Source organism: Cnephaeus nilssonii (assembly GCF_951640355.1).
Source record: "Cnephaeus nilssonii genome assembly, chromosome: 13".
NCBI classification, from domain to species: Eukaryota; Metazoa; Chordata; class Mammalia; order Chiroptera; family Vespertilionidae; genus Cnephaeus; species Cnephaeus nilssonii.
The window spans coordinates 19,364,515-19,377,783 of NC_137084.1; the positions used below are offsets into that span (position 1 = coordinate 19,364,515).

At 46.1% G+C, this 13,269-nt stretch overlaps 1 protein-coding gene across 2 annotated transcripts; it reads left to right on the forward strand.

Annotated features, from left to right (window-relative positions):
* The first annotated feature begins 3,918 nt into the window (after positions 1 to 3,918).
* CLP1 (cleavage factor polyribonucleotide kinase subunit 1) lies at positions 3,919 to 7,088 on the forward strand. 2 transcript variants are annotated; one of them, XM_079786992.1, is made up of 3 exons: positions 3,919 to 4,032; positions 4,988 to 5,615; positions 5,995 to 7,088. In XM_079786992.1, exons 2-3 carry the CDS (start codon positions 5,010 to 5,012, stop codon positions 6,664 to 6,666), a joined length of 1,278 nt encoding a protein of 425 aa, XP_079643118.1. In that variant the 5' UTR covers positions 3,919 to 4,032; positions 4,988 to 5,009; the 3' UTR covers positions 6,667 to 7,088. The 2 variants fall into 2 exon arrangements, with proteins under 2 accessions (XP_079643118.1, XP_079643119.1); XM_079786993.1 differs by having other exon boundaries at positions 3,930 to 4,032; positions 4,963 to 5,615.
* Positions 7,089 to 13,269: the final 6,181 nt, after the last annotated feature.

Below are 13,269 nucleotides of genomic sequence, written 5' to 3' on the forward strand. Positions count from 1 at the left end.
GGGTGGGGGAGGGGACTTAGGGGCTAAAGACGGGGGCTGCAGAGCTGGCCAGCTGCTGGGGGGCCAGAGGTTGTCTCCCGTCGGTACCTCGGTCTGTGGGTGAATGTAGCTGTGTGTTGTGGAACTGCATCATAACACTGTGAGTCATCCACCCCCCCACCCCCCTCACCTCCCACGTCAGAGCAGGGCTGGGAGACACAGGAGGCGGGTCGGGAGGGAGAAGGCAGGCATCCAGAGAAGGGGCTGGGGGGGGGGGCGGGGGAGGAGGTGAGGCAGGGGTGGGAACAGAAAGCCGGGACCGGAGGGGTGCGAAAGAGGAAAGGCTGGTTGCTGAGGAGGAAGACAGTGTGGTCAAGGAGAGAGAACCTTGGGGAAGGACAGGGCTGGACAAGGATGGAGTTCTGGTGGCAGGGCTGGAGGGAAGGAGGTGGTGAGGCAGGGGACTGTGAGAGATGGATGCCGAGAGTCAGGCTCCTGTACACACATTTAAGATGACATTTCCCATTTCAGCTCGGATCCCAGTCTGACACAGAGAAAAGACAGACTGATGGCCACATACAGCAAACGGTGCCCCCAAGCTGGTGCCAGGTACTTCCCAGCCTCCGAGCCTCAGCTTAAGACCCCCAAAGGAGCCACCGACCCAATAGGACATCTTCCATGCAGGAACCTGTGAATCACCTCCAAATTCCTTGTGCTTCACGAATGGAGACACCTACATTACAGAAGGTTCCCTCCTGGGCAGTAGACTTTCTGAGGCAGGTGCTCTAGGCCAGCGGTCGCCAACCGGTGGTCCGTGAGGTCCGAAAGGCTGGCGACCGCTGGCCTAGACCACAAGCCAGGAAGTGAGGAAATTAGCAAAACCCCTTTTGGACACAGGGAAACCTAGTGGTAGGTAAAGTTGAGGAACTCAGCCTGTTAGGAGACCCACCTGGGCTGTCATCCCCTACTTGACACAGTGCTTGGCACCTAGAGGACATTAAAATTGTTTTTAATAAAAAACAAAAATCCAGGAATTTCTTCCAGGTATTCTGTAAAGTCAGTCTCTACCCAACAACCTCTCTCCTATTGAGCAGGGAGTTTTATTGGGGACTCTTAGTCAGTTACACAATGTCAATCATTTACCCTGCAGGCAACATGTTGGGCCACGTCTATAAGCCTCTTGTCACGAGCTTGGGCTTTGGAATCTTGTATTTTTTTGCTATGACACTTGCTCACGGTGTGACTTTGAGCAAATGACAGGCTTACACTTTCTGAGACCCAGTTTCTTGTCTGTAAAATAGGAGTAATAACAGTAACCAACCTCTTAAAAGTTGTTTTGAAGATTGAATGGGATGATACACATAAAGTACTAAGCATGATGCCTATAACAAGAAAGCATCTGATGTTAGCTTTTAAGTTTTTATTGCAGTTTGAGGAGGGGAAGCTATGATAATGTCACCCATTTGCACAGTGGCTTACGTTTTTCAAAGCCCTTTCAGATATCTTCTTTCACAGACACCCTGTACAGTCAGTTTTATTATTTCCAGAGGAAGGAGGAGAGATAGGTGAAGGAACTGGCCCAAGCTAGGACTCAAACCCAGGATTTTGGAGACTGAGTCCAGTTATTATAACAACAGCAAACACATATGTAGTGCCAGGGACTGTCCTCTGGGCTTTACAGGTGTAAATTCACTTAGTCCTCACTGTCTTTGTCATCCTCACTTTACAGATGAGGACTTGTTTCAGTCTAGCTCACATGGTTCATCCAGACTGAGAAAACTGAGATTTTCCTGGTTGCCTTTGTCCTGCTGGCCCTACCTGAGCACTCACTTTCTTAGGATGCCATCCTCACTTCGCAGGTTTTTCTCTGATGGTTTGCTTGAATTATTTCATTCATTCACTATGCATGCATTAGTCCTTCAATGAACTATTAGGTATCCCCTAATCTTTCGCCATTCTTCAAAAATTCAATTCCAGTCTTTCATTTGCATATTTTCTCCCCAAGTGAGCTCATGCTGTCCTGTTTCTCTACAGTGTATCTCCTAAATCTGTTTCTTCGCCTCCACACTCTTTCCCTTGAGGCAATTTCTCCCAATTCTCTGAAGGTCGTCTTTATTTGGATACTGTATAGCTAGCTACCTCAAACTGAATTTAGGGAGGAGCACCCACCCCCTTTAGACTGCTCTCCATTCTGCTTCTTTTTTTTTAATATTTTATTAATTTTTTACAGAGAGGAAGGGAGAGGGAGAGAGAGTTAGAAACATCGATAAGAGAGAAACATCGATCAGCTGCCTCCTGCATGCCCCCTACTGGGGATGTGCCCGCAACCAAGGTACATGCCCCCTTGACCAGAATCGAACCTGGGACCCTTCAGTCCGAAGGCCGATGCTCTATCCACTGAGCCAAACTGGTTAGGGCTCCATTCTGCTTCTTAAACAGAGTCAGGGCACAACATTTAAAGCATCTGTGCTTGCCTACACTCTCTTTTCTCACTCTCACCAAGCCCTCCTGTCATCTCCACCCCCGGCCCCAAATAGCACTGTCCTCGTGGTCTTTTTCAATCTCCTCTCCAGCTAAATCCTTGATTATTATTTTCCTGAGTTAAACTAATAACCTATTTTGCTTCCAAACTTTCAATCCTTACCCCCCAAAACTACTCACCTTTCCCCCCACTTCCCACTGTTTTCCTCAAAAATGGTTCCTCATATTCCTCCAGCACTTACATTTCCTTTCTGGTCTGCTGTGTAGACAAGAACACTTCCTCCTCCCCCTCCCCCTCCCCCTCTTCTCCTTTTTGTCCCTCTGGTGTTTTTTTTTCTTTACCCAATTCTCCCTCTCAATGTCAAACTTCTGGTACTCTCACTCAAGGTACCAGAGAGTGCTATCACTCAAAACACATGATGTTTTCAGAATTTATCTTAAACCCCAGAATCTTGTGGCGTTCCTTTCTTCATACCCAGCTAGCAACGTCTCCCATTACATTTCCCTAACTTAAAGTTTCCCCCTCCTTACACATGAAAAGAAAAACAAACCACCCACAGGCAATCCTTTGTGTAAGTCCCTCCACCTTTATGATACGTCATGTTCTGAATGTTAGCCGGTTAGAAATCAGGACATGTTCTCTGACTACACACTTCAGTGATGCGCACAGGGCAGCTCTCCATGAGAAATATTCTGAGTCAAAATGAAATATAATTGGAATCTGATAGAAAAGGAACACTGAGAGAGAGAAGTTCTTAAGACACAAATTTAGCACGTGTCTCTTGAGATAGAATTTTTAATAATAAACCCTCTTTAGGTTTCAGGGTATGAAGTTGAGAACAGTGTTTTTGAAATAACAGCAACTACTGTTCACTAAGTGCCAGTTAGGGGACAGGCAGTTTATTTCACATCAGGAACTTGTCCAGCGGTTGCTGGTGAGTATATTGGCAGGTCTGGAATTCCAATTCAGGTCTCTTGGACACCAAAGCCAGACACCTGGACACTGTCTAAGGGCGCAACTCAGCTGCTGACTTGGGAGCATCATCTCTTTGCTAGGCACTGCTGTCCTGGGATGCAGAGAGACGCTGCCTAGGCCAGCAGGCTATCTTGGGACCTAGACAGGGAGTCTCCCTCCATTCCCGCCGCCCTTCCCCTTCCCCGGCAGCGGATGAGCGAGAACAGGGTGGTGAGTCCGCCACCGCTACACTCCGGCAACCCTCGGCCCCTTGGCCGGTCCCGGCCGCGCGGGGGCGTAACCGCCACTCCTACGGGATCAAGTCAGCAGGCGAACAATGACCGTCGCTGCTCCGCCCACCTTTTGCGTCACAATCAAAACAGTCCTGTAACTACAACTCCCAGAAGGCCGGGCGGCTGCGCGAGCTCAACTGCACCCAGCCGTTTCCGCACAACTACATATCCCAAGGGGCCTCGCGCGACCGCGTCTCCTCCACTGCGCAAGTGCAGAACTGCTCGAGTTTCCGGCGTGGGTCTGGGCCCGCCCGGCTGTAGTTGGGCTAGGGTCCTGACCCGAAGGGCTTCTCAGTTTACCGTTTGGGGGTGGTGGCTGTGCAGGTAAGATAATAAGCTCAGGAAAGCAACCGTCGCTTCCTTGGGACATGGGCGGATTTCGTGTCTGGGTCAACTGGGACAGATGCGGGACCTAGAGCTGCGGTCTGGTATCGGAAATAACTTCCTGATCATTTCTCGGCGTTTTCTAGTTTACTAAGTGATGTTTTCCTCCGACAATCCCTGCTGGTCCCCAGAACAACATTTTGTGTGAGGACGTGTAAATGCCTCCAGTTGGCAGCTGAGGAAAAGATTCAGAGAGGTTAAGTGATTTGTCTGAAGACACTACTAAACGTTGCTGAGCGGAATATTGAAATGTGTTGTTTTTTTTTAAGCCCAATATTGCTATTCTGTGGTTTGCATCCGGATTTTTGTTGACTAAGAGGGTTGGGGAGTAGGCACCTCTTGCCTTCTCTGGAGTATCCCAATGGAGTGATGAAGGGAGCGATGAGGTGATGTGATCAAGTGTTTTTGTCAATCTGTAGATATAATGTTTTTTAAAATATATTTTTACTGATTTCAGAGAGGAAGAGAGAGGGAAAGAGAGAGAAACATCAATGATGAGAGGGAATCATTGATAAGCTGCCTCCTGCACGCCCTCTACTGGGGATTGAGCCTGCAGCCCAGGCATGTGCCCTTGGCTGGAGTGGAACCTGGGACCCTTCAGGCCACAGACCAACGCTCTGTCCACTGAGCCAAACCAGCTAGGGCTATAATTTTATTCTAATGTCTCAGTCATGTATTCGCTCGGTGTATGTACCGAGGTGCCTGTGGGTTATCAAGCTCTATCCTGGGTACTAGAGATACAGCAGGAAACAAAAATGCCCAACCTTAGTGGGGTAGACAGATGGTGATCAGAGATAAGGAGAAAAATAAAGCAGGGTCAGGGGAAACATTCATTGGAGGATTTTGAACAGAGTTCTAACTTGTATTTAGATCTGATATTTAATTTGTGTACTAGGCACAGCAGCTACACGGAAAAGATGGGAGAGGAGACCAATGATGACAAGAAGCCAACAACTAAATTTGAACTAGAGCGAGAAACAGAACTTCGCTTTGAGGTGGAAGCATCTCAGTCAGTTCAGTTGGAGCTGCTGGCTGGCATGGCAGAAATCTTTGGCACAGAGCTGACCCGAAACAAGAAATTCACCTTTGATGCTGGTGCCAAGGTAGCTGTTTTCACTTGGCACGGCTGCTCTGTGCAGCTGAGTGGCCGCACCGAGGTGGCTTATGTCTCCAAGGACACCCCTATGCTGCTTTACCTCAACACTCATACAGCTTTGGAGCAGATGCGGAGGCAGGCGGAGAAGGAAGAAGAGCGAGGCCCCCGGGTGATGGTAGTGGGCCCCACGGATGTGGGCAAGTCCACAGTGTGCCGCCTGTTGCTCAACTACGCAGTGCGTTTGGGCCGCCGTCCCACTTACGTGGAGCTGGATGTGGGCCAGGGCTCTGTGTCTATCCCTGGTACCATGGGGGCCCTCTACATTGAGCGGCCAGCAGATGTTGAAGAAGGATTCTCCATCCAGGCCCCTCTGGTGTATCATTTTGGATCCACCACTCCTGGCACCAACATCAAGCTTTATAATAAGGTCAGAGCCAAGGTGGGATGGAGGGTAGGGTTGCTATCAGGGTAGGAAGCTGTGCAGAAGTTGCTGGTTAAAACTATAGCCATCTCTTTGCTCCTTCTCTGCTGGTATTATTGCCATATGATTTTGGAAAAGACAGTTTCAAATATAAGTCAATATCAGATTATTAAATGTTTCCGTGGACCTATTAAGTTATTTATTAAATTCCCACTTGGGAGACAGAAGAAGCAACATAAAAATTAAATCCATGTTACGGGATCAAAACCATAGTCATTAAAAATGTTTTTCTTGTACTTAATAGTACTTATTCTAAAGAGGGACAAAATAATAATAGGTTTGTTCATTTTTGTGTTTTTTTCCTCACCTTGGTTGTCTTTTGCAGATTACATCTCGTCTAGCAGATGTGTTCAACCAAAGGTGTGAAGTGAACCGAAGGGCTTCTGTGAGTGGCTGTGTCATTAACACCTGTGGCTGGGTCAAGGGCTCTGGATACCAGGCCCTGGTGCATGCAGCTTCAGCCTTTGAGGTAGATGTGGTTGTGGTTCTGGATCAAGAACGACTTTACAATGAACTGAAACGGGACTTGCCTCACTTTGTGCGTACTGTGCTGCTCCCTAAATCAGGGGGTGTGGTTGAGCGCTCCAAGGATTTCCGGCGGGAATGTAGGGATGAGCGTATCCGTGAGTATTTCTATGGATTCCGGGGCTGTTTTTATCCCCATGCCTTCAATGTCAAATTTTCAGATGTGAAAATCTACAAAGTTGGGGCACCCACCATTCCAGACTCCTGTTTGCCTTTGGGCATGTCTCAGGAGGACAATCAGCTGAAGCTAGTACCTGTCACCCCTGGCCGAGATATGGTGCACCACCTCCTGAGTGTCAGCACTGCTGAGGGCACCGAGGAGAACCTTTCTGAGACCAGTGTGGCCGGTTTCATCGTGGTGACCAGTGTGGACCTGGAGCATCAGGTGTTTACCGTTCTCTCTCCAGCCCCCCGTCCACTGCCGAAGAACTTCCTTCTCATCATGGATATCCGGTTCATGGATCTTAAATAGCAATCAGGGAGTCTTGCTGCCTGGGGCATGGAGATCTCTGGCCATCACCAGAGGCAGATGGGCTGAAGAGTGAGAGTCTGTTGAGGCCAGGCTGACCAGTAAATGGTTGGACCAGTAAAAAGCATGTATTCTACCTCTTAAAACGGGTGATGGTAACTTAACTACTAATCTTGAACCAAAAGAAAAACCACGAGACTATAATTGGTTTCTTAGATCACCTAAGGTGCCACTTCAAATTCTCTAAGGCCCTGGAGAATCCCATTTCTTTCACCGTGTTACTATGTGGACTCATTTTTTTAAAAAACTACTGCTTTATATACTATATATAGTACTTGTTACCTTATTTTTCCAGGATGTACAAGTGTATTAGAAGGACTCTTGACAATAAAGTTCAAACTTGGAAAAACTTTTAATAAATATTTTTGCCATAACACAGAAATTGGTATAATTTTTCTAAATTTTGTTTTTCTCCCTAAGAATTATAGAAACATTATTAGAATGACTTATTGCTGAATGCTTAGAAAAGAGGAAAACAAAGAGCCCACCTATAAGCCAAGCAGGTAAATAGATGCTAACTAACTCTGTTCTCAGTGCAGAGGGGTAACTATGAGGAACCAAAGAGGCTAGTGATAAACTTGGGATGAGATTTCAGATCTAATAACTTTCCAGAGATCATTTTCTCCCAGGTGCAACTATCTTTCCTATTGTCTATTTGCTTGGAATCAGAATCTAAGTCAAAGTGTAAATTGAGCTTTCAGGTAGTAAGAAGCCGGGAAAGTCCATTCTCTGGTCTGCAAATGCTTGGTGTTCCTGGTTTGGACTTGGATTACTAAGTATCTCATGCTCTTCATCTGTTCATTGTTTCCACAAGTATTTATTGAGCACCTACTGTTTGCCAGGAACCATTCTAGATGGGGAACAAGATAAAGTCTTATGAAGCTTACATTATAAAACAAACACAAAGATCAGTGCTACTCAAAGACTTAAAATTGGGTGATACAGGACAGTGACTGGGGCTACTTTAGAATGGGGTGGTCAGGAAAGGCCTCTCCTGAGTTAAGAACTGAATGGTGCACAGCTAGTGTGGCTCAGTGGTTGAGAGTTGACTCATGCACCAAGAGATCGCTGGTTGATTCCTGGTCAGGGCACATGCCTGGGTTTCAGGGTTGATCCCCAGCAGGATGTGCAAGAGGTAGCTGATCAATGTTGATGCATTGCTGTTTCTATCTCCCTCTCCCTTTCCCTCTCTAAAATCAATAAAAACATTTAAAAAATTATTTTAAAAAAGAGTATATGAGAGATTAAAAAAAAGAGAGAGAGAGACTTGAATGGCTGTGCAAAATTTGGCCAAAATCTTGGTGGAGGGAACAGTGCAAAAACATAAGGAAAAAGCTCAATGTGTTTGGTGAAGGAAAGGTCTGCTTGGCTGGAGTATAGTGATTCAAGGGGAGTGAGGTAAAAATTGAGGGGGGAGGGAGCAGCAAAGATAAGATAATGTAGGGCTTTTGTAACCCCAGAGCCGTGGGAAACAATGGGTGAGGATGTGTATCTTAGTCCTTTAGAACTGCTATAACAAATACTACAATCTGGGTAGCTTATAAATATTAGAAACCTCACAGTTCTAAAGTCCAAGATCAAGGCACCAGCATGGTTGTGTTCTGATAGAGACTCTCTTCCAGGTTGCTAACTGCCAACTTCTAGCCCGCGTCCTCATGTACTGGAAGGGGTAAGGGAGCTCTATGGAGGCTCTTTATGCATGACCTAAGCACCTCTCAGAGGCCCCACTCCTAATACAGTCATCTTTGGGGGTTAGGATTTCAATATATGAATTTAGGGGGACAAACATTCATACCATAGCAGATAATTAAACAGGAATGACATGATCTGAGTTACATTTTGAAAAGATCATTGCTGTGTGGAAAATGGATTAAAGAGGCAAGAGTTAAGAAGCAAGGACACAAGTTAATTTCAATGTGATAATTGATGGGGAATTAAGAGTATGGCAGCAGCCCTAGCTGGTTTGGCTCAGTGGATAGAGCATCAGCCTGTGGACTGAAAGGTCCCAGGTTCAATTCTGGTCAAGGGCACATTCCCCAGTTGCGGTCCCCAGGCTCAATCCCAAGTATGGGGTGTGCAGGAGGCAGCCGATCAATGATTCTCTGTCATCATTGGTGTTTCAATCTCTCTCCCTCTCCTGTCATATCTGAAATCAATAAAAATATACTTTAAAAAAAAAAGTATGGCAGCAAAGGTGGAGTTGGTGAGTAGATTGCCTGGGGATATTTTGGATGTAAAGTTGATAGGCTTGCTGATGGGAGCAATAAGGAAAAGAAACTGGAATCAAAGATGATTCCTAACCCAGTCAGTGTGGTGTTGACCTATGAACCAGGAGGTCATGGTTGGATTCCTGGGCACATGCTGGGGTTTGGGGCTCCATCCCCAGTAGCGGGTGTGCAGGAGGCAGCCAGTTAATGATTCTCCTCATTGATGTTTCTATCCCTCTCTCCCCTCCCTTCCTCTCTGAAATCAATACAAATATATATATATATAAAAGATAATTGCTACATTTTTTACTTGAGCAACTTTGATTGGCTATGAGATTGGGGAAACTCAGGGAGGAGGTAAGGGAATATCAAGTTCTACTTTGGCACTTAAATTTGGGCTATTACTCATCCATATGGAGATGCCACATAGACAGCTGGAAACATGAATCTGGAGGGTTAGGGCTGAAGGTTCATGGGAGCTATTGTCCTATAGAAGGCATTTAAAGCAGTGGTATTGGATGAAGTCACTTAAAGACTGGAAATCAGAAGGCAGATGGACTTTCAGGGTACTCCAAAAAAGGAGGTGAAATATAATGGCAGCTAGCAAAGGAGACTTGACTATGGATCTGGAGGCATGGATTTCAGCAATAATGTTGAAGAGTGTAGTCTTGGAATGGTGGGGATAAAAGTCCTATTGGAATATACTGAGATATACCGTAATCTGAATAAATATGTATAACAACTATAGACAACTCTTTGAAGAAGCTTGCTAAGGAAGGGAGTAGTGGGGATATGGAGTCAAGGGAGAGTTGTTAGTTTTTTTTTTGTGTGTGTGTGTTTTTTAGATAGAATGCCTCTCAGCATAACAGACTCAAAGGGAGAGAATGTAATGATGGACATGGTATGTTCTTGACACTATCCTATTTTTTCTGTATTTCATTTTTCAAATAAAACGTCAAAGAAAAAATTCAGAAGAAATTGCAGGAGTGAAGGGGAGAAACTGTCCTTTAACACAAGCAGAGACATTTCATGAGGACAGGAGGGAAGGTGGCAGTATTTAAATATAAAGAGATGGTTGGTGCTGAAAGATAGGTCATTCCTCTCTAATTGAGTCTAAACCCCAGGGTAGCATTTTGTTCTTGTCTGCCTATTTATTTACCAGTGAGTTGAACTAAAAATGACCCTGTGGTTTGCCATCTATAGGCATGAGGGAATGCAAGTGAAGATAATTTGAAAAAGTATAGGTAAACTACATTAGAAACACTATAACATATTTTTTTGTTTTGAATTTACCTTTATTTTTGAAAGTATTACAAATGTCCTCCCTTCCTCCCCTTCTAGTAACCCTCCCCCAGGCCTTCACCGAATTCTTGTCTGTGTTCGTGGGTTGTGGGTTATGTATATATTAAGTTCTTTAGTTAATCTCTTCCCACCCTACCCTCCACCCCCACCCTCCTCTGAGATTTGTCAGTCTATTCCATGCTTCTATATCTCAGGGTTTATTTTGTTCATTAGATTCCACATATGAGTCAGATCATGTGATACTTTTTGTCTTTCTCTGACTGGCTTTTTTCGCTTAGCATAATACTCTCCAGGTCCCTCCATGCTGTCTCAAAGAGTAAGAAATCCTTCTATTTTATAGCTGCGTAGTATTCCATAGTGTAAATGTAACCCATCTTTTTGATCCACTCATCTACTGATGGGCACTTGGGCTGTTTCCAAATCTTAGCTATTGTAAATAGTGCTGCTATGAACATAGGGGTGCATATATTCTGATTGGTGTTTCAGGATTCTTAGGATATATTCCTAGAAGTGGGATCACTGGGTCAAATAGCAGTTCCATTTTTAATTTTTTTGAGGAAACTCCATACTGTTTTCCATAGTGGCTGTACCAGTCTCCATTCCCACCTGTAAGGTATTTCTTTTTTTACCCTCTACCCACTTTTATTTATTTATTATTTATTTATATGGATTTCAGAGAGAAAGGGAGGGGGGGGAGAGAGAGAGAGAGAGAGAGAGATAGAAACATCAATGATAAGAGAGAATCATTGATCAGCTGCATCCTGCACGCCCCACACTGGGGTTCAAGACTGCAACCCAAGCATGTGCCCTTGACCGGAATTGAACCTGGGAGCTTTCAGTCCTCAGGCCGATGCTCTATCCATGAGCCAAACCAGCTAGGGCTGTAAGGTATTTCTTGATATATACAAAGTAATTTATTGGAAGTTTGGTGGTCTAGATATCCCACTGTTTTAACCTGGATTATACTGTGCAATACTTTTCAGAAATGGCTGGCAGTTTAAACCTTATGTTCTATTAAACAACCTTTCCAGGAAATATGTTGCATGATCCTAGGGAAAACTGGACAAGAAATTGGAATCTTCAAACCTTGGGATAGTAATTATGCCACTGTTAGTGCTCATCCAGATAAGAGTTTGGCATCCAGTAGTCAGTGTCCTAGGGGAATTTAGAATGTGTGGTTGGACGGTGGAAGATCGAATTTTTATTTCCAGTTAGCACTGTAGAGACAAGATTCAAAACAATTTACAGGTTGCAAGGAAAAGAGAGATGCTTAACCTATGAATTTGGGGAAATGAGAAGTCTTAAAATCCAAGAAAAATATGCAATAGAAAAAAAATGAAATTGATTTCTTCCTAAGGAAACAAATCAACCTGACAGAAAAGCCTCTATAAATAAAAAAATATGCTACCCAGTAATAACTTTACTTCCATAAGGTCAAAAGAATTTTGAAGATACAATTAAAAATATTTTTATTGATTTCAGAGAGGAAGAGAGAGAGAGAAACATCACTGATGAGAGAGAACCATTGATTGGCAGCTTCCTGCACGCCCCCCACTGGGGATTGAGCCCGCAACCTGGGCATGTGCCCCTGACCGGAATGGAACCTTTCAGTCCGCAGGTCCCACTGAGCTAAACTGGCCAGGGTGATACAGCCTTTTAATACACACTGTCACTGAAAGGAGAACCCTCCGAAGTGTGTGGCAGTAAAAGATGGGTTGGAGCCCTTAGCAATAATAAACTAGAACTGGAGGTATATGCCATGTTAGGTAAGGAACTAGACTAGATCCCAGAAAACAGAAGGGAGACCTTTCTCCTTCTTGCTACCTAGTGCTGAAGTGTAAAACCACGGTTAAACCAGCAACCTTTGAGACAAACTCAAGGGCAGACCGCAAGATTTAGAATTACACTTTGTAGATGAGGACCCTTGGCTTCAGAAGTGGCTGGTGGGGCACTTTTGTTTTTTAAAGATCGTTGTGTAATAACGAGAGCGGCTTTCGGAAGAGACATGGCCTCGAACTAACTGAGGAGAGAAGAACACTTGGCCTTACAGCAACGCGAGGCTAATTAAGGCAAAGTGTGGCGCAGGTTTTCTAGGGAACTTTTTCCTTCCAGCGAGGTTAGGGACGCGGCGCCCGCTCCTGGTGTTGCAGGGAGAAACTAGGGTAATTAAACGGAGTCGAGAGCAGGCTCGCCCTCGGGGGGCTGCCGCCGCCTCAAATGGCGCGCACTCCAAGCGCCTCCTTCCTCTTCATGCCGGGCGTCTGGCTGGAGCTTCGCCCCTGACGGACTCTTCTAGTCCCGGCGTCCCCCGCCGAACGGGACCGGCAGCCCCTAGACCATTCCGTTCTCCTGGGATTCTGCTGATACCGGGAAACTCGCTGGACCGGGAACTGCTTCATCAAGATCGTTTTAAATAAAGTTTTCGCCATTAAAAAAAAAAAGGTGAGGGGGCGGGGAAGAGGAGGGCTATTTAGTCGCAAAAAGTTTGGCCAATGAATGCAGGTGCTAAAGCAGGAAGACGGCGGGGCCTCTCTAGGTGACTGGCTATCCTAGACGCCTGTCTGGACTGTACCAACGTACGTGGAGGGGGTTTGGCAAACTCCAGAAGGTAGCTGCTTGCTTTGGAGTTCTTCCAGTGCACACGTATAACTACTTTTACTCCCGAAGATTCCTTTTTGGATACAGTAGGAAGGGAAAGTAGGACACAGGGGAAGGGAAGACTCGCCCGGCCACTTCCCCATTTCCGACTCCGGCGCAGGACGCCACCCCCCCTTTTCCCAGTCGTCCGCGGGACCCGACGGCCTTGCGCGCGCGTTCTCGTTGTCTTGCGTGCGTACGGCGCTGTGCTCCTGCAGCCAATCAGACCGCGAGGTCGCTGCGGTCGCCGCGGTTCGCGCGCACGGCCTAGAGAGGGGTGGGGGTGGGGCTATGGGTGAATGGGAGAGTGAGCGGGGGCGGGCGCGGCGGCTAGAGCCGCATGAATGAGAGAAACGTGCCCGGCGCGAGACGTCGCGCGCGCCCGGGACAGGGAGCCAAT